The sequence below is a fragment of the Genypterus blacodes genome, unplaced genomic scaffold (assembly GCF_046128005.1).
Source record: "Genypterus blacodes isolate CSIRO-AG114 ecotype Tasmania unplaced genomic scaffold, CSIRO-AGI_Gbla_v1 ptg000133l_1, whole genome shotgun sequence".
Classification (NCBI taxonomy): domain Eukaryota; kingdom Metazoa; phylum Chordata; class Actinopteri; order Ophidiiformes; family Ophidiidae; genus Genypterus; species Genypterus blacodes.
This window is the reverse complement of record NW_027466935.1, coordinates 7114377-7136281: the sequence shown is the minus strand read 5'-3', so window position 1 is coordinate 7136281 and position 21905 is coordinate 7114377. Positions and strand designations below refer to the sequence as shown.

At 41.1% G+C, this 21905-nt stretch overlaps 1 protein-coding gene across 5 annotated transcripts in view; it reads right to left on the bottom strand.

Annotated features, from left to right (window-relative positions):
* nrg1 (neuregulin 1) overlaps nt 1-21097 on the bottom strand; it is a 33007-nt gene extending 11910 nt beyond the window's left edge. Inside the window, exons 1-7 of one of the 5 annotated variants that reach the window (XM_076163878.1) lie at nt 20609-21097; nt 19554-20442; nt 14458-14596; nt 11524-11591; nt 2415-2514; nt 844-970; nt 249-364 (exon numbers count right to left, since the gene is read on the bottom strand). In XM_076163878.1, coding sequence (XP_076019993.1) covers nt 249-364; nt 844-970; nt 2415-2514; nt 11524-11591; nt 14458-14596; nt 19554-20241 — 1238 coding nt within the window. In that variant the 5' untranslated portion in view covers nt 20242-20442; nt 20609-21097. Of the gene's footprint in view, nt 1-248; nt 365-843; nt 971-2414; nt 2518-9620; nt 9680-11523; nt 11592-14457; nt 14597-19553; nt 20501-20608 lie in introns of all 5 variants that reach the window. The other 4 variants (XM_076163879.1, XM_076163877.1, XM_076163876.1 and 1 more) reach the window with 4 other exon arrangements.
* Between the last annotated feature and the right edge of the window lie 808 nt (nt 21098-21905).

Genomic DNA, 21905 nt, shown 5'->3' with positions numbered 1-21905 from the left:
ACAGACTGTTCCGATCAATGATGGTTGGACTTATCTGATGAACACAAAAGCAGTTGTGGGTGTGGTCAGGGACACTGGTTTTGTTTTAAGGCTTAATAGTTACTTTAGGTAATGTTTCTTTTTCTTTTTCATATGGGGAATAACAGATAAAAAACACAGTCATTCCAACAGCACTGACAGTTCAACAGACTGAGTAAAATCAATGGAGAGTAAAATCAAAAGACTTTTGCTTTCGAGTATTTTCTTACCTTTGACTGGAGCTGTGATTGAGTGTTGTAGTATCGTGTGTAGATGAAGCATGTTTGCTTGTGGAGAGGGACGTTTCCTTCTCAGGTACACACTCCATACTCATTCCATTACACTGCTACAGAATAGAGAACAGACACAAACATCAAAGACATACATTTACTCAGGTTTGAAAAGTTTTTATGCCTCCTAAAACGTATCTTTTGACAAACACGATTAATCGCCTGATGGGGAAAGCAGCTTCCCTGATCTCATGTATAGTTCCTCTGACATGAAAAACATGTCACAACTGGAATTCATTTTAATTACGAAAAAGCTAACTTTTAAACCTTTACCAGCCATTTTCCAAACCTACAGGTAGAGGTAGAGGTACAGGTAAATAAAGGGTGCACACTCTAAGGGTGTTCCTCCAGGAGCACTCTTAAAGCAACAGGGGTGCTATTTGAAGTGTCAATATAAATAAAAAATGTAAACGTTTTGATTTATTGGAAACTGATTGAAAATTTGGCTGCAAAATTCAGGAAAACAGCAAAATGAGTTTTGATAGCAAAACATCCCCGCGGAAACTGTGATCGCACTAAGCTTGCTCAAACTTACATCAATAAGCTGTAAATCTTGAAGGGGAAGGTTAGAAATCTGAGGTGCAGCGGTCGCATTTGCAAGCTTCTTCCTCTTATTTCTCAGACTCTGCCTCAGACGATCATGGAGTTTCTGCCTTTGCTTCCTGTTTGTAAATAAACAAAACCGATTGTGAGGATGTCCACATCTCAAAGGCAATAAAGATCTAAGAGGAGAGATCCAAGAACTGGGATCTGTATCTGTAATAGGGACACTGATTTTACACATCAAATTCAGTTTAATGATCAGAGAGCTCTACTCAGCATGTGAAGACAACTGTAGAAAGGCTTTTGTAGCTGCAGAGGTCACTGTGCAAGGTCAGGGAAACTGACCCTAATGACATCACAAGGGTTACTTCTCGTTGGTTCTGAAGACCACACAACTAGACAACTCACTCCTACGATGTTGTGGGGTGGGGGTCGCCTTCGAAAACTGAGAATCTGATGCCCACACTTACATCTGGCAGTGATTGGTCAGATGTAGTGAGATGTGGAAGTAAGAAAGGTTTAAAATTGATTTCAAAAGCTTGTAACCCTGAACTACATCTTGGACACCTTTGAGAAGAAAAGTGAAAGTCAGTGTTACTTTTATTTATTTAAATGATTATCGAATTGAGATTACTTAGACACACACACCTATGAGTGTGGGAGGTAAAAACTTGGTTGGTTTGTGATGAAGCCTACGCAGGCTCTAGGGGTCAGTTTCCCTGATTTTACACATGGACTTATACAGCAACACAAGCTGTTATACAGTCGTTTTCACATGCTGGATAGTGCTCTACATGCGAGGCAGGATGAATGTTACAATGAATGTTCTTAATCCTGCACCCCTCCCCTGAAATTTGTCATATTTTGTCTCAGCATTTTATCAATTTGGTCCTGCTCCCGCCTACAAGGTATATGCTGCTAAAACAGAGAGTGACACGGGACATATTTCAATTGTTGAAATTGGTAATGCACAAGAAAGTTTTTTGTTTTGTTTTTTTATTCTATCCCTTAAGTGACATTGGTAAAAAAAAATCATATTCATTGAGTTTCTTCTTGTGGTTCACTTCAGAATAATATCACACAAGTAATAAACATTTTGGAAAATCTGCCATGTAAGGAGATTTGACTTTACAGGATTACATTAAACAATCCAGATGGACAGTGTTAATGGTCCAGCTGTTAACACCCTGTATACACCATTTTGTGTGTTTTTTATTTTGTAATGATTATTTACAAAATTAATAACTGTGATTGAAAGTTCGGTAGTTTGTCCAAAATGTGGGGCTTCCCTCAGATACCATAGCATCATACTGTCTGAGGGAATCTTATACAAATCATGGCCATTGTACATATAGTATCTTGTGCACCTCTCATTCCTAGACGCATGTGTCTCCCTGCACACTCCCGTATTCAACAATGAAAATTTGCCCCTCGCCGTCCTCTATTTCACAAAATCCTGTGGTAATGCAAGCCTATGCTCAACATGACCAATAACATGATTTGGATGTGTAGAATTGATACCTTTAAAATAACATAAAATTATAAAAATGTGACATGAATTACTTTGTTTTGCAGTAGGCAACCACACACATGATTCCAACCACTAGGAGTGCAATGCAGATTCCTGTTATTGTTAATACACGTTTCTGATACAGCTCCTCAGCTTCTGGAAAAGAGAACAGCCATTCATAAAACTTTATAACATACAGCTCTACAAGACACACACACACGCATACTAATTCCACTCCAGCCATAAACCCAAATGATAAGAAAATACTCACTAATGTGGAGAGATTTTATGTTAACAGAAATAGAATCAATATAATAAACTTTATATACTTTCATAGTTAAAATGTCTTACAGTTACTGTCTGATTCTAATCTTAATTTAACCTACTGAAGCATATACATGAGTGATAAATAGACATTGCAGATAAATTGCCCTGTTTACAGAGATTTGTCATGCACAATTCCCTTGACCTATCAATTCACGAAATTTAAAAAAGAATAACTTGTCTTGAGTCCAATTATGGGATTACATTTTATATACCAGATTAAACATCTACTGTTGTTACTGAAGTGAGTTCTGGGTTAACTCAAATTTCTTTCTGAATCAGCATTACCATTTTAAAGGAAACAAATCGCTGTGTAAACACTCCCATTGTTTACATCCAGCCTTGTGCCCTCTGCTGTGTATGAGTCCAAAGATGGTGTCCTTTAAGGGTGTGACCCATGAAAGGAGACGCAGCTTTAGACTCAACTTGGACTCCGGTCATAAATCTGCTGACTTGTGAGTCAATTTGACAGAAAGACTTACAACTTAATTTCCCAGTTATTTGTCATGTAACATTGACATGACCATGAGAAAGACTTGATACTGTACAAAGGTTGAAACACAAAGAAAAACACCCACATTACCCAAATTATTACACTGGTATTAAATTAGGTACAGAGCACACACAGTCTGTTACGACTGAAACTCAAAGTTTCAAACGTGTGACTTGAATTTGACTTGTCAGTTCTACCTTGTGATTTGTTTATCTTAAGATCTCATTTGGGACTTGCTAAGCCTTATTTGGGACTTACAAAACAATGCCTTGGTCCAACCTCTGCAAATAATTTAGTCTTTAATAAAGCTGTAAAATGAATCTCTGTGTTGTCACAGGTGCTTAAAACCACAGCTCAATCCAATGTATCTACCTGCAATCCAATAATTAAGATTTAAAAAATCCTCATTCCCCAGTATACTTGAAGGCAAACAGCACATTGCAAGGCTCAAGGCATTGTGGTTCAGTGTTCCTAATGCAAGGATAGCCTCTGTTGTTTCTACTTCTGCTACCTTGCTTTGATCATAATTGGTCCAAATATCACACAGCTGGTTTAGCCCACTGACTGACCCTCAACAGGTCCTGTGATATTTGCACCAATCACAGCCAGGGGGAGGTTCACTGCCCTGGCCCCATTTTGTCTCAGGTGTTTTAACGTACTGTACACCCTTAGTAGACCTAATGGTGAACATGACTATTATAACATGACAACTATTTTAGGACTTCTGACTTTGCTGCCTTGATGTGGAATTTAACTTAAGTATTGAGACTTAAGTGACAACAAAGGATGTTTGTTATTTTTGTCATCTACATGGTGTTGTGCTGATAGATGTTAACTCTTATGGTCTTGTTTAATGATTAAAGCCTTGTTCATCCTGTTCCAGAAAAAAAAAGTAAAATATGTGACAAAGAAAAACATTGTCCCTTTTGTGCCCCCGCCCCCACCCCAAAAACAAAAATCCTTGAAGCACAGACAACAGAGCTGAGCTGACATGAGGAAGATGCATTGTGAGTTGGAAACATACAGTACATATGGAGGAAGAGGAAACAGGAAGATAGATGGCAGGAGAATGGTGGAGTTAGTAGGGCAGTGACGCTGCTCTGTCTTAACATGCTGAGGAGAAGATGCAGGCAGGGGCCACTGAAGGGATCTGAACATACAGCGAAACTGCTCTACAGCCACTGTGTGCTCAGATAAATCAGCAGCTTTTGGAGGATTATATCAAAATGCATGTGACACTTTAGAGCAAAACCAATAGCTTGCAGATGCATCACAATTCTAATGTTATGTTTGTGTTGTTTTTTATTGCAATGTCTTATTTGTGCTGATTGCCAAAGCTCTTTGATTCCTTCATTTGACAATGGAATACTAGCTTTAGTAGAGGGTCAGGCTCAAGCTTATACATCTGCAAACTAGTAGGAAGGAACAATCCATACCCATATATTCAATCCCAAGATGTTCTGCCAGTGCAGAAAGGTGACAAAAAGAAAGAAAACATTTTTCAGACGGGTAATATTTAGAGCTATAGAATAAATGACATGTTTCTGAGAAAAAAATGAATGTGGTAACATTTTAGGTCATGGGCTAAAACCTATACACCTCCATATACGCAAGCCTTTACTGTTCATATATCAAATATTAAATCAAACTCCCTCTGTGTTTGTTTATGCAAATGTCTATCACAGCGGACCAACTGAGATTCTAACATTCAGTTTGTTCTTAAGTGTTTGTTTTAAATTAAACATTTAGCTGAATCATAACCTCATTTCCACTTTGCATTAAAATGTGATCTCTGTATCCAGTTACATTATCTGAATCATTCCATTTGTTAGACTTGAATTTATACCTTGCATCAAAAAGGTTCTTGTCATCTGGACTCTGCATTGGGATTAGATCTCAGAAGGTGGGTCTTGACGTAATTCTGGTCTGGTTTACTCCTTTGTGACTAATATTCAGTCACATTGTGAGAGAGGCCACATCTGAAGATGGTCTAGTCTGACAGCATAATGATCACAGTGTGTTCTGCACACACGCACACTTTGCATTACCGTGAAATATTTATCTGGATAGTGTATCTCGTAAGTGATCACAATTTAATGCAGGCTGTAAAAGGGCCATTATGATACATAATGTTAGTATGTATCCAACAGTGAAGCACGGCGACTGCAATGATCTGGCTTGATGCAGTGGCATGCACATCCTGCACATCACTGTGCTTTAGTTTCTTGATTAACAAGCGAAACAGTCTGTACACAGTTGGTCGACGGGATTAGGATACTACTCACTCAATGGTCAACACTGCAAAACATTAGCCCTCTAATATCATCATGCGCCCAGGATCATGCATCATTCTCAACACGTACTGTATCACATTATGTCTGTATCATTCAATAACTTTGTCAAACTTATCCCTTACTTTATAGTGTTTAGAAGAGTAAACATATTGTGTGTATGGTATTGTAAGATGCTGTCATACATATTGTCATTCTAAGCTGTGACTGTGCTCTATATACATTATAATGAGGATGGACTTGATACATTTTTTTTGATAAAGCAGAAAAACAAATCAGAGGCAAATCACTGCTCGCTCCAGTGAACAGCAATCATTAGGTGTGAATTATCCAGGTTGGTGCCCATTAAACACCAGGGAGATATCTAGGCAGCCAAATACATATGTTATATGGAAGAGGAGAGGTGAAACACAGTGTCAATACAAAGGACACATGGCCATGACTTAATAATGTGAGGGAATTGCAGAAATTTCGAAGCTGTTTCATAAATGTCCATGGTATTGAAGATGTCATTCCCTCACATTGATTACAATCAAACGTGATTGAAATGAAATTTCAGGCTTTATAATGCAGAACAATAAGAGGGACTCACATAATATAAGTGGTCTTTTAAGCATTTGTTCGAGAGCCCAGAACCACAAAATGGAAAATGTTTTGTTTTTCAGAGTGCTAACAGTCAAATACGACACTGTGTTAGCAATATGGAACAGGGATCGATTATGAGTGACAGAATAAAAAGACACAAACATCTACTGTCCAGTAAAATCCCGAAGAACAGCATAACAACACATCTCATTTCCTGGTTGTGCTATAGCAAGTCACTCCTCACCCATACTGGGACCGTCCACACTGCTACCACGACTACTCTACATGCTATTGGCCAGCAGCCAGGGGTTATAAGCATTATTATTTTCATTATAACAGGATGTCACCTCTCCTCCTCAGTACTTAACAGATCAAAACAACTTTTCATTATTTTCAGTCTGTTCAGCACATCAGTCATAGTGTGCGACTTTCAGAACCATGTCATGTGCTGCATTTCTGAGTTTGCTGATAAGTCATTCTTGTCATGTGCCATACTTCCTTAACAATCTGATTTTTCCCTGTTTTGTCACTTGCATTCTGCTCCCAACTCCTTGCCTGTGTTGCTGGCACGTTGAACCTATGGATTGTCTACTCTGAACTGCACTGTCGAGACTTTAGATCTGATAGAGATAGATACATATTTAACAGATCCTTTTTATAGCGCCCTTTAAGCACAAGGTGACATTTCTGGACATCACGAGCAACTGCTCACTGCATTAACCTTGAAGTGTGAAAAATCTGGCCACTCATTCATGCACCATGAGGGAAAGTCTACACAAGCTGGACTCGAGTGCTGCACCACACCGGAGACTTCCAGTTCCTGTGGCTGGCTTGACTTGGCTAAGATATGAAGTTGCAGCATGCGCTCGATTGAAAGGCGGGGCAGGCAGGGCGAGCGTAAGCACTAGCGCAGAGAAACAATTTGGCACACTGCTAGAAAAAGGTCAGGACACAGTAAACGCTTGTTCCAGAAAGTGCTCTCACGCACGGCAAGCATGTGGCTGAGACGTCTGCTCTATACTTTCTCCTTTTTAACCTCCACCTTGCACTTTGAGTTAAACACTTACATTACTCTTTTAACCCTGTGCTTCCAGCCTCCCTCCCCCTTTGTTCCAGGAAGAGGAGGTTGAGGCCAGTGTCCCATCTGTGCAAGCCGTTATCCGATGGTGCCAGTGTACTTTCAAGGGTTCAAGTTTCAATTGTCACTTGACAATTACGGCTAGTATGAAGGTGAGTGAAATTCTATAGCCCCATGCAGTTCTATCAGTGCTAAGTGTGGAGGGATGTAATGGCAGTAATGATTGCAAGCCACAATAGTCAGCACATTAGCATTAGATACTCCTGGTCACATACTCTTGTGACCGGGGTGCCTGGGGTCCTATGATATCCGCTTGGTGAGGCACAGCTTGGCGTATACGTCCTGAAGGGAGGGAAGCTCACCTGTGACACTGTGTTGGGATATCAGCACCACCCTTTGATGCACTCTACGATCCAGGGCGGTACAGATCTCATATCAGGCGCCAACCTGTCAGGATGCTCTCGACGGAGCTGTAAGATAATGTCCCGTGCAGGCTCACTCTGTATCTGTCCCTATCTTGTCTATATCTAGCTCACTCTGACACATGTGTCACGTGACTTGCGTCAGACTCACCCTTCAAGTCTTATTATAGCACCAATCATAGTGCTTGAATGCTGCATAGGGTGGCTCTTGACAAGAACTGCCTTGGGATGCAGAAGATGCTATTTATTTTTTAGACTTAGTGAGGCAAAATGTTCTTTTATGTTCTCTCTCTCTCGCACTCCCTCTGTCTCTCTGTCTCCTCTCTCTCTCTCTCTCTCTCACACACACACACACACACACACACACACACACGCACACACACACACACACACACACACACACGGATCCTTAGCAACAACATGGCCCTTGATTGAAGGACTGATTGTAATGTTATTGTTTGTTGTCTTCACTGCAAAGACATTGAAGCAGTGAAGACAATTTGTTCAGCATGTTCAACATTAAAATGAACTGTGCAGGAAGTTGCGTAACAGCTTGTTTTTGTTGTTAGCTAGGGTGGCTATGGACAGGACCAAATAAGATGAAAAGCCCACAATGTCAAATGAAAGTCAGGCGTGCTTGAAGAATGCCATTTAGTGGCATAATAAAAGCATTATACTTGCAATGTCATTTATGTTTATTCACACCTTAGACACAAGCCACGGAGAAATGGTGTGACCCTCCTGAAGGTGAGCCAAGGCAGGAGGCTTCACACTGAGAGGCCAATTTTCTGTCATACTCTTGCTTTCACTTCACTGCCCTTTGAAGGCTTCTATCTAGCAGCATAGAGCCACTGGAGCTGTGATTACTAGACTACATAATTACTATTCTTACATCTCACTTCCACATCTATCTACAGCCCTATATAATAAATAGAGCTTCATTACAGCCGTATAGGGTATAACGAAGCCTTTAAAGCCCTTTGAGACATTGTATGTGATATTGGGCTCTAGAAATAAAGTCGACATGACTTGCATTTGTGTGTCTTACTCCCACATCTGTTAAAATCTCACAGAACAATAAATATGAGTGTGCTCTCTCCACTCTTGTTACCTGTTCATCGAGTTGTATCTGCACCTCACAGGCTTGCAGGGGGATGTAGAGTAGAGTGGAATGGCTTTCTAGTTTTGCGGAAAAGCTGTAATTCATCCATTTTATTCTGGAGTGAGCGCAGATTGGTGGGGAATAGAGGTGAACAAGCGCTCCGGAGTTCTTACGTCAAGCTCCCTAGCATTGTACAACTTGGGATGGAACTGCTGCCCCTATGACTAAAATACTGTATATGTTAAATAGCAACCGGTGTGTTGAAAATTTGGTGGAATGTGCAAAGGGACTGAGAATCCAACTTCTAATTTAAGTGATTGTGTGAGGATTGCAAAGTACAGCAGAAAGCAAAAATAAACGCAAACCAGAGATTGGATGTCACAGAGTATTTGTGATTTTCTTTCAAGTTTAAAGTGTCCAACCAAATTCATGGTTGTTTATATAAAATTAACACACTGTGAGTCCTATTTGAGAAAACAATTTTCAGGAACAATAGTAAAGCAGGCAGTCACTCAGAACTAAGGCGAGATCATTGGCAGCCTTGGCAACCTGTTCATTGATATAGCAAACATTTGACCAAGCATTTGCTAGTGGAAGATGTTTTGATTGTGTGCCAATGTCATCAAGTCTGTCAGGAAGTGTGATAGTCCATGTCTGGAAACAGGGAAAGAGGGAGGGACATGCATGAATGCCCTCCTTTTAAAGCTCGGCTGTAAGCACATAAGCACTCTTCTTTAACAATGTAAGTGTGCAAATTTGTTATTTTTTTTGTTGATATTATACATAAAATGGAAATGGGAAAAAAATCTAGGGATTTCTACAATGTCACATTCAAAACAATGCAAAGAAACAAAATTTGAACATGCAGGATTGGATCTGTTCTAAGGAGAAGGAAGCAAAAAGGAAGTCGGGCTGTTCGAGCATGCGCCAGTCTAAGCACAGACAGAAGAGGAAATAGACATACTGTAAAAGCTGGCCATTACGTAGGTTTGACAGCGATCACCAGTAAATTCATTTGGACACCTGAGTGGGAAACAAAAGAGTCACGGAGAGAAGAGACAAGGACAGTTAGTTTACACCAGAGCTGAGAAAGACCCACGACTGTCATCACTGGTGTTGCACAAAGGGCCAGCAAGACCAATATATCACTAATTTGTGGGCTTCTATTCGGGCTTGATACACAATTGCATTTAATGATGATCTCCAGCTCCGAATGTAATAAGATAATAAATAGTTCTATTCAACAGAGGCTTCACCATTTATCAGGCTCTAGGATTAACAATTCTCCTCCTAATATCTTTCAATTATGCATCCATCCAACCCATTTATCCTTCTCAGGGTCACAGGTGTCGGGGCCTATCCCAGTTCGACCCAAGTCAAATTCAAACCCAGGAACCTTCTTGCTGTGAGGCAAGAATACTTGTACAAGGGATAAAATTGGGCTCAGTCGCAAAGCAAATCCGGATTCTTCTGTTTCAAATTCCTATTCCTCAGTCGTCAGTAACTGTGAACTAATTATGGAATTTGAAATCAGTTCAGCGCCTCACCTCAGACCTACTGTAGCCTGAACTACCAAGGAAACTCAACAGCCCTCAGCCTTGAATGTGTTATCTGGTTCGACAAAATCAAAAGCCCGCAATCGGTATCGCTTAATTGGTATAATGATGCTGCTAATCAAAAGACTTTAATATTGTCTTTCTTAATGCGGCAATCTGGGCGCTCCCATAAGAAGGGGTGGGTCTACAAAGATGAGCTTAAATGAACAACATGGAATGGTCACATGCAGATATGTAATTCACATCAGAGGAGCTTGTGTGTGTATTGTCCTATTTTGTGTAAATGCAATTTAAATCAAGCTGGATTTGGTTTAACTTCATTCACAAAATACAAGTCGTCTTCAGTGTCATTACTCAGTCTCAGTGAGAAGTAGTGTTGATAAAGAATGTCATCAGGGGGAAAAAAGCAGATTTTGCCTCTACCTCCTTTTGAAGGGGAGACCCCCTAAAGATACGTCAGCAGGATCCTGCATCAACGGTGACACGGTGCTTTATAGTTCTACCCGACTAAGCTCCAACATATGCTGCTCTGGACCGGGATTGCCGTGGAGCAGAAATGACTCTGGTGAGAGAGTGTGATCAGTCAACTGTGTGACATGGAAAATTGAGACTTCATCCTCAATTTAGCTGACTAACACCTGAATCTCACTTCATAGTACAGGCCTCTAGAAAACAGCAGCTCAGTCTAAAGTGCTTGGTTCACAGTGTATACTCACTCCTAAGAAAGAAAATCAATCCTACAAAGATCGATCAAGCCCAGAGTGCCAGTAGGGTTGGATCAATGGTGATCAAGGAAGAGAATATCCCGAATGTCCCTAAGCCAACTTCATGGCCAATACCCTTACCAGAGTTGTATGAAGAGGAAGAAACCTAGACATTTCTGACAAGGTTAGTCTATCACTGAACTGCTTGAGAGAACCCCCAGCTTCTGGTGCATGGAACAGCCCTCAGGAGAGTGTCCTCCTTTATCTCTGACCATGAGGTGGTGCAATGTTTTCAGATGAGATACACCACAGCAACCTGATGGAGATGGACGGAGAGCTATTGTTCTTTTTTCCTTTTTTTTGTCCTTGAAGACTTAGATTATCACACTCCATGACAGACGTAGATTTTAGTGACCACTCCTCTGGAGAGCAGTCAAGCCTTTGGACATCCTACGAGGCTCCACCTGCAGTTACACTCCATAACCATAGATTTGGCAAACGTTTCCAAGCCTATCATCATGTTGTTTTTACCTCAGAAGATGGAAACCTGGATTTGGTGTAACACCAGCAATGACATGTGGGATTGAATTCAGTTGTGTTCACATACGTTTTGGATTTGAGACTGTCTTAAGCACAGTTTCTTGACATCGATGCCCAGTATTTCCAGCCAAACACCTGGGGGATGGGTAGAAAGGAGACCAGATGAACAGCACTTAACATGGGACACTCAAGACATGAACACAAAACATAGAAACATTTGAATTACCTGTAATCTTCCAGTGTCCAGCAGTTATTTTGCTCAAAAAGTACAATCGCTAACATTGAGTTATTCCAGCAATAGTGAGCCGATGTTATACTTGTTATGCTGATAGATTCTCTTTTAAAGGCAGTGGTGAAATGCCCTCAATGTCACAGATTCAAGGTCATCAAATCTAATATCTCCTGTCACTTCAGACCCTGCCATGTTTCATCCCACCCACTAGGGCTCACTGTCACATCATCAGCTGCCTGTCTCACCTGTCCAGCTGCTTCCCATCTGCCACCACAGCAAGTACTTAGTCTCTTCAGTTTCCTCAGTCCTCTGCCAGATTCTTTAGTATACTGCTCTTTTGTAACATGAGTAAACTTTTAACTTGCCTCTGAATCTCTCTTTTGGGGTTCAGCTATTCAACATGGCTACAGTCAATTTAAGGTGGAGTTGATGATTTTGCCTGGTTTGTTGGCAGGATTACGCAAAAGGTTCTCAGTCGATTTTGATAACTTTGAGTTTGAGTTTGCGTCCTGGCCCTGAGAAGAAGCTATTCAATTTAAGAAAATAATGCACAGGGGCACATCCTAGAAATTATTTAGAATTATTCCTTTGGCTGGCTCAAATTCTTTTATCATTGTTTAAAAGTAATACACCAATTTCTGTAAAAAAGAATCAGTAACATTTATTTGATGATAGAGCAGATAAAAGTAACTGATCCTGGTCCTGATCTGATTTATGACAGAAGTAGAGGGGCACTGAGTCGAGCGCATACCCCAAAGCCCAACAGTCCTCCAATTATGTTTCCATGAAAACACCAATATATAGAATGAAACACTGATATACATACCGGACAAAAATATAAACTTGTCAATTTCGAGGATGTTATCCAGTTCAAAGATAAAAAAAAACATAAACAGTCAATTGAAATAGATTAATTAAGCACTTTCACTTTCACATCTGATGCGATTGTGGATACAGATACATATATGTCACAGGTTTCCCAAAAAAGAAGATACCATGAAATGAACATAGTACTGATCAGGTTCTTGTGTTGTCTCATGCAATGGATCACATCTCCTTTGCACTGAATTGATCAAATTGTTGATTGTAGTACTCCCACTCTTCTTCAGTAGCTGTACTAAGCTCAATGGGTGACATGTCTGGTGAGTATGCTGGCCATGGAGGAGCTGGGATATTTTCAGTTAAGAGGAATTGAGTACATATGCTTGCAGCTTGAGGCTGAAACATGAGGTGATGGAGGCGGATGAATGGCACAGCAATGGGCCTCAGGGTCCCATCAAGGTATTTCTGTGTCTGCATTCAAATTGCTTGATGAATTTTGAATTTAATTGATTAAGTTCTCTGCCAAAACAACTTCATTTCGCTGTGCGTTTCGCGATTACGGGACTGCAACTACAAACAATAATGAGGGGAATAACTTGCAGTCTGTAGTATTGATCACAGGTGATATTCGATTAACAAGATACAGAAATGACACTAAAAACAACTTGATATTTTGTGACTTAAGTAAAATCAAATCCAGCTTTATTTAAAGTGCATCTGATATAAAAGGCTCCGTTCACTTTACATAGACGCATACAAAATCGGACAATTCACGCACACAAGCTCCTCTGATATGAATTACCTATCTGTATGTGACCTTTCCATCTTGTTCCTATAGGCTCATGTTTGCACCCCCGTATCCTATCATGGGAGCATGCAGCTCAAAGCACGTCTGTGCTTCAAGATGGCCGTCATTAACAAATCCTGCTGATTAGCAGTGTCATGATACCAATTAAGCCTAATCGATTACGCAAACAAGGCAGAGATCTGTTGAGCTTTCTTTACAGTACAGGCCCCACAGGCACACTTTAGGGGTGCAACTCACAATCAACATTCTAGAAGCACAAATAAATTATTTCCTACATTGTGATGAGGTAGGTAATGAACTACAACCTTATTTTCCTCAGAACGATTATTCTCCCGGGCAAGGAAATTACATTGTTCTCTATAGTAACCAGAACGTGCAAAGAGTGCTTAGGGACCGTGGAAAAGATGCAGTGTTAATGACAATGTGATGGGGGTTTGGTATAGATTTCTCTCAGTCTGGGACAGAGCGCTGCTTTAGGGAAGTGGATGGAACCATTTGCAGAGAGAAGACTTGAGTTTCCACAAAGTATTGTTTGACCCTCAACAACATTGTTCCCAAGGATAATGACTGATCATGGTCCAGGCAATAACCTGTTTTCATAATTGAGAGACTGAGCTATAATTGGAGGACTGTTTTTTTGGCAGAGGTATGCACTTTACTTAATGCACTTAATTGAATGGAACATTTGGAATACTTTAAAGCCCACTGCAATGAAAAGCTTGGTTTTTCACTTTCTGTATTCAAGTAAGACACAAACAAGAAAACATCCAGTTCGTTTGGAACCTTACCTACCTTACAGCTGCTTTTCCCTGCCTCCATCTGTCTCTAATTAACTGATAAACAGATGCACAAGTTCATGGGCAAGACTCATCTTCAAAGAAATTTTAGATTTAATGAAGAAAGCAAGACCAACAACAGAGGTGTCTGCTTTGGTTCAGACCAAACCAATCCACATAAAAGACAGACAGGAATAGGTTATAGTTACTCGCAACTTTTGCCCTGTCAAAGAAGGCTTTGATTGTAATAAAGACTTATTATTGATTAAGTTCAAACCTTTGAAAGGGTTTTAGGAATCAGCACTTTACTGTTTGTTGTTGTAATATAAACCTTTTAAGTCATTCATGCTCTCCATGTCCTACCTGCAGAGGAACTTTGTGCTGCCTGGCATGACTTCAAGGGTAAAGCATTCCCCTCCATTCACACAGTAGTTCTTCTGGCTGTCACTGCAGCGTGTCACGTGACTGGAGGTCTTTGCTGTAGTGGTGGTGCTGGTGGCAGCTGCAGAAGACACCAGAAGGGCAATTGGTACAACAGGAAAGAACACAGGCAATTTTTGTTGTGCAAGTTAAGATGTTGGTGAAAAACCACTGAGGGTGATGTCTGCCATGTGAGGATTTAATCTTCAAAATTTGATCCAATCCTTTGGTCTGAGGGGGGATAAAAGGCTGTTTATTTGTCAATGATTGCTTACTCATTCTATGTTTACAAGAGGGCTGTCAATCTGCTAAGCGTAGCATTTTAGATAATAAAATAAGCACAAACCAAAGACTTAATACAAAAGAAAGGACTTCAAAGGTTTGACATGTTTACAGCAAGACCTCCAGGGCCAGATGGGATACCAGGCCAGGCCATGTCCTCAGAGCAAGTGCAGACCAGCTAGCTGAGGTATCAACCGGTCTGCAGTCCCAGACAGCTTCAAACGGGAGCATGCCTATGTTCCCTCAGCCCTATGTTCCCTCAGCCCTATGTTCCCACAGCCCTATGTTCCCTCAGCCCTATGTTCCCACAGCCCTATGTTCCCTCATTTCTAAGATCTTTTTCGAAATTAGGCCCTATGTTCACTCAGCCCTATGTTCCCTCATTTCTAAGATTATTTTCAAAATTAGGCCCTATGTTCCCTCCGCCCTGTGTTTCCTAACCCTAACCCTAACTCTAACCCTAACCCTAACCCTAACCCTTAGAAATGAGGGAACATAGGGCCTTATTTTGAAAACAGTCTTAGAAATGAGGGAACATAGGGCTGAGGGAACATTGGGCCTAATTTTGAAAAAAATCTTAGAAATGAGGGAACATAGGGCCTAATTTTGAAATAATCTTAGAAATGAGGGAACATAGGGCTGAGGGAACATAGGGCCTAATTTTGAAAAAAATCTTAGAAATGAGGGAACATAGGGCTGTGGAACCATTGGGCTGAGGGAACATAGGGCTGACCCCCTTCAAACAGACCACCATTGTCCCCATACCAAAGAAACTCCATTATCTGCCTGAACGACTTCTACCCTGACCTCTATCATCATGTAGTGCTTTTAATGGCTAGTCAGTTCCACCCTTCCTGACACCTAAGACCCTCTTCAACTCGTATACCTCCACAACAGAACTACGGACAACACCATCACCCTGATAATGCACACACACATCCTCTTCCACCTGGATAAAGGAAACACATACACCAGGGTGCAGTTGGTAGACTACAGCTCAGCATTCAACACAATTGTACCAGCTACACTCATCCCCAAGCTGAGGCTACATACTCAGTTGCATCCTGTACGCCCTATTCACAAATGCCTGCGTGGCCACATGCAAATCCAATGTTATCATCAAGTTTGCAGACGATACCACTATCCTGGGTCTCATCTGGGTCAATAGAGAGTCTCCTGCTTCAGTTTCCTTGTGTGTTCATTAACTGCTCAAAAGTGCCTTTACTTCCTACTCATCTATGTCAATATCAAAAACTTTCCACAATGTAAGGGTAAACTCTCCTGGATAGCTTATTACATGAATTCACGCTGATGATTACATGATTACCACTGCCACAGAGGTATGTTTTCACCTGTGTCTGTTTGTTTGTTGGCAGGATTAGTGAAAATGTTCTTAACCAATTCAATTCTTGCAATTTGGTCTGAATTGGAGTATAGGTTGAAACAACTATTGGAAATGATATTATATTATTAGAGCTGTTTTGTCTGTTTGAGGCAGCATGGTGGCACAGTAGTTGGCACTGTTGCCTGACAGTAAGAAGGTTATTAGTTCATTCTGTTGGTGGTCCTTTCAATACTTCAGTCAGGATGGAATGTACTTTCCCTTGTGGGTTATAAAAAAAACCTGAGAGTAATTTTACCTAAACTTGTTTGACCTTGACAGGGTTTAGCTGACAGTTGCAACCACAGGCTGACAGTTAGCAATGCTGTCTCACAGGGAATCCAGGGTGTTGGATAGATACTCAAAACAAGTTAGAACATGATTCCCCAGAACAATGGCATTTTCTTTTTTCCCGGTGGCAAGAACAAATTCCCAGTTTGGGATAAGTAAAGTATCTATCTATCTATCTATCTATCTATCTATCTGTAAAGAACATTGAAGTGACATTCTCTAGTTTTAAACTTATTTAACAAACAGGTCCCATTTTGTCTTCTTAAATGATATCAAATCACCTCTCTACTTTGTAAAGATTGGCATTCCACAGGGTTCTGTAATGGGTCCAATACTCTTTTCAATTTCAATGCTTCCACTTAGAGAACTAATTTGTAGCATAGATTTCTATTCTTGTGCTGACGACACTCAGCTGTATATATCCATAAATCCAAGCCATCATTCATGGCTCTCCACGCTCATCTCTGCGGATTAGACCGAAATTATTAAAGTATGGTTAAGTTAAGGTAACTGAAACTACATGGGCATGTTTGTGAAAGAACTTTACAACCAAACATGGTTGTAAAGATTTCAAGTGACTAAGTGACTCCACGTGACTAGTTCCTCATCAATACACATGTGTAAACAGATAGCTCATCTTTCTTGCCTCATCTAACTAATGATTATTATGTCGAAAGCTATAATAACATGCTGAGTCAAGCCTGACATCCCACACTAAAAATATGAATGAGCTATGTCTAGGCAAGCCTAGCAAAAAGAGCAGCGTTGTGAACCCTGATGTGCTGATTGTTGAGTTGCAGTTTATATATAACTCTATGAATGAGAAACAATGAAAAGCATTGAGTGAGTGGAGGTCACAGTTACCTTCAGGCAAATATGACAAAGGTGCACACATTTTTTCATACTTGATGCAAACCAGCACATGTGTCCAGCCTAATCTTAACACTGACAAACTATCCGCTTCTCCAGTTGCAGTCTGTAGTGGCTGAGCTACAAATAATTACAATATTTAGAAGACAATCACTCCTCCAGCATTACAAAGGACCCTGCTCACTGCATATTTCTTTGTTTCATCTTGGGTGTGCTCGGGTCCATCGACAGTTCATAGCCACTTCAATGAATTTGATTATAGTCATTAAACACTGTGACATGTTTCCTCCTGCTTTTCTCTCACAGTCCCAACACATGCAGGTTAGATGAACAGGAAACTCAAAATTACCTGAATGTGTGTATGAGTTTATGTGCCTGTGTGGACCACTTCCTGATATGTAGACACCCAAATAGGTTAGTGGACAACCTTGTGCTCATCTCCTATCCCCTGCTGTCCATATCCAAGACCTTTTGTATGTACAATTAAAACTTATCTGTCATCTAAGCTATTTAAGATACTACAAATGTATGAACCTGAAAGAAGAAGAAGTGTAGATTTTAGAATTGTCAACCATGTCTTGATTAAGAGCTGCTCATTGGATTGTCCAACAAAAGTCCTGGCCACTGTCTACTCACTCTCAACTGAACTAAACCCATGCATCCCATCCTACAATACAATTCAGAAGATGATATCACACAATTTCCGCCCAGTTTCAGACACTAGTTATAGATCTTGATGAAAAACTAATGGTGGGGGCCAGATCACTGCTCTGGCTCCTCACCAACCCTGGTTTAGTGTGAGCCGGTCGGTCTTTGGGCCATCCAAGATATCTCCCCACTTAAAGGAAATTAAACAATTAAGACCAAAACAAAGTCACTTTCACAAAAACACTTTCAAGCATCTATTTTAAATGGAAGTTGTTTTTAATGGGTTAGGGTTAGGGTAAAGTGAAGTATTCTTAATTATTTAGCTGTTCCAGTGTGAAGCACTTTGACTTTGACGTTTGTATTTGTTTTATTTCTGTACACTTCTAAAAAGTGAAAGCACTTTGAGCTGCATTCCTTGTATAAAAATAGTATTAAATTACAAATTAAACAATCTAACTATTCTTTGGTGATGTTGTTTGGTAGAATTGTTGTTGTAATATTTTTTAACACTACGATGGAAAGTAAAAGGTTGTAAAAGCCTGGTTGACTGTGTTTGTTGACTTTGACTGTGTGCTTGTGTTTGCAAGTTTTTGTTTTAGTAACTAGATTTTAAACCATTGTAAATTGACATGTGTCTATTGAGAACTGAAGTTATTCCATAGGGGTTAGGAGTTGTTGGGCTCCACATGAGATAGGATAACTCACCTATAATGTCATAATTCACACACTGCTGTGAGTACAAAATGAAGTCATGGTGGTGAGCAGCTAGCAGACAGACAGTATTACTGCGTTGCTTTTCCCTGCGGCGGGGATGGAAGAGGCATCAATTAGCCTCCAGCTGGATCTGACCTTGAAATGGAGCCCAGGCAGTGAACAGGAAGTCTCCCTGTACCACAGCCTGTAGTTTTAGTTTGTGTCATCCATCATTTATTGATTTTCTCTTTTTTTCATATGCCTGGAAATGAGCAGCTCGCATGAACGCATTTCAGGGATCTTCCACACGTATGTTGCCTCCCAACTCAACCTCAGGCTCATCCATGAACAAATAGGCTCTGTCACAATACACAACTAGATTAAGCATTTGTGCTATAATGCCTTGAGGAGGTAAACTGCACGACTAAACTAGGCCTGAATATAAACTGTTGTTTCCTGCACACCTTTGTCTGTGGCAATACTTCAGAGGCTTAGTCATGGGGCCAGTGCAAGTTACAACGTGTCTGCTTTCACGCAAAGTGCTGAAAGCAGCACACACTTACTGCCCCACTGCATTTCAGAAAATCACAAATCCAAACTACCTTTGGCTGCTTCAGGAGCTACATTTCATTCTTCAGCTTGTAATCCTGTCTATATGTACATCCTATAATGCCCTGACTATATATATGTGTTTATTACCCATCCATGCTACAGGAAAGGTGATGTCGTTCTATTCTATTCTGTTGATTTTCTCAAGATTTCTCTCATTTTTCGAAACTAGCGTGTCATCATTGAATGTTTCAGTAAAAAAAAACACATTCAGTACAAAAACAAAAAATCAATAACATTGATTGAAGAGGTTAAGTGTACTTACAGATTGTGGGGATGATAATGTCATTTAATTCCACTGTTGTCTGAGGATAGGGGGTCTGTTTCTGGATGGTGGGTTGGTCTGCATTGTATTTCAGTGTAACAGAAGGATTAAACTGAGTCACTCCAGCAGATTGTGGAACGAACGGCCCTCTCGTAGATTTCCCCTTCACAAAAACCTCAGGACGTCCCGTGGTAGTGTCAACGGGGGTGGTCAAAGGGGTAGAGGACGAAGATGGAGGAGGAAATGACACAGTTAGTCCCAGCGTGGGGTCAACTGATGTGTTAAATGGGTCTTGTCCGATGCGTTTGGCATCTAAGTGTGTGGGTGGTTCATACTCGAAGATCTTATCCACAAAGACCCATTTGAGGCCAGCTGTGCAGAGGGCTAGGCTGAGGAGACAGGCCAGGATGGGCAGGATGCAGATTTTCTCAGAGTGCAGGCAATGGTTAATCTGTTCTCTCTCTATGCACACGCAGCAGATCCCCGGCAAGGCCACAATTCCCAAAGTCCCTGAATGCTCCCCACCACCGCCACCATCTCCCTCAGCAACCCCCTCACCGCCCTCGCCACCTGTCACTGTCTCCTCTTGTTTCTCTTCGGGGGCTTGTCCAGTATCGACAGTGGAGCCAGTGGGGGAGGCAGGAGTGACATCCGGCCCTGCGGAGGAGTCCTCCATTCCCTCAGTCATCCTTCCGGGCCGCTGGATGAAGGCTCTGAAGACACCTAATCTACAAACTCAAAGCACCACTCAGTGGCTGTCGGCCACCAGTCTCATAAAGTGTGTTTTCCATCACGAAGCCACAGTCAGAGCGCTGATAGTCTGGACTGAGAACGTTCCTCAGCGTGAGTTTAACCTTGTTAATAGTCTCGGAGGGATGCAGACGGCCTTCTGTGCACAAGAGAGAGGAGTTCCTCGGTCATGGTTGTTCACTCAAAATACACTGAGTCTATAAATAGAATCACTAAATTTGCTGCAGGCAAAAAGACAGATTTTTATAGCATTCTTTAAAAGTAGGGCCCAGTGCTGAGCTACGGTAGACGAGCAGCTTACTCACCTGAGCGCATGGAGAGCAGAGGGAGTACAGACGTGTTGGGCCAGCTGCAGCTGCAGTAGCTGTAGTGCTAAGGACGGGACAGCCAGGCACTGCAGTGGCAGGAGGGACATACTGTCTTGTCTGTGGAGCTCCGAGTAGCTGAAAGCCTGAATCATCAGGGAGCGGCAGGTGCCCTTCCTCTCAGTGCGGCCACAGAAACAGATGAGTAAGGGAAAAGAGAGAGACTTAGAAAGAAAGGGTGGGGGGGGGGGCAGTTGCAGCACCACAGAAAGATAGAGGAGACAGGACACTCCCCCTTTTCCTCTTTCACCCTTCCTCTTTCTCCCTCTCTCAGACTCTCCTCCACTCATATGCAGGCGGAGGCAGTGGCCCTCTCTTTCTCTCTTTTTCTCCCTTTCTTCCTCTTCTCCCTCTCTTCCTCTCTTCCTGTCTGATGTGTCTGTGGTCTTTTCGCAGGCTGCTCCCAATCGGAGCACAAAGCATCCAGCTAAGCAAGTTCCTACTTGATCCAATTAGAGCGAATGTCAGCGAATCACCGGCAAGCAAACTGCTGTAGCCACCCCCTCCACCACCACTCCCCATTGATTATGCTGATACTAAAGGGTGTGTTTTTTGTCAAGGGGAAGGAGCCAAGGAAGCAGACATACGATCCGTCCCAAGAGGATGCAGCCACCGCGTCTTCTCAAATATCTCCCTTCATTTGTGTAATAATACGAATATGAACACCACAGATGAAGAGGATGATAATAAATGAGTGAATTATTCTTACTGTGTATTCCTACACTCTAATATACATTGGTTTTCTTTTGCATTCTCTTCTTTCATCATCATATTAACAGTTTCAATGGAATGAAACACAGTTCAGTCAATGTAAGAATAACGCAGACATGGATTTCCTCTCTTCGTCTAGAGGGAAATAAGCTTAGTTTTGAGGTTTATATAATGCAAACAATCAGGGTTAGCCAGCCTTGGAGTTTTTGGAATGAGTGTATATTTTCTATTTTTGATAGAAATGCTTCATGCTTTAATTACTTCCAGTTGTAATCAAAAAGGCGTCCTACACAGTGCACAATTTGTTAAAATCATATTACAATTTTTTTTATAAATTCTCTTTTGTATTGTATTATTTGATTGGTTAGCATTTTTTTATGGCACATCTTTATTCTATAGCTCTTAAAGCGTTCACAGTATTTTAGCGGTATTGGTGCTGCTGCAATGCTCTGCTGTTTCCTGCTCCTTTATGGATCAAACTAATTTCCTTGTACAGCCTGTTTATTGATCTGATTACTACATTTAT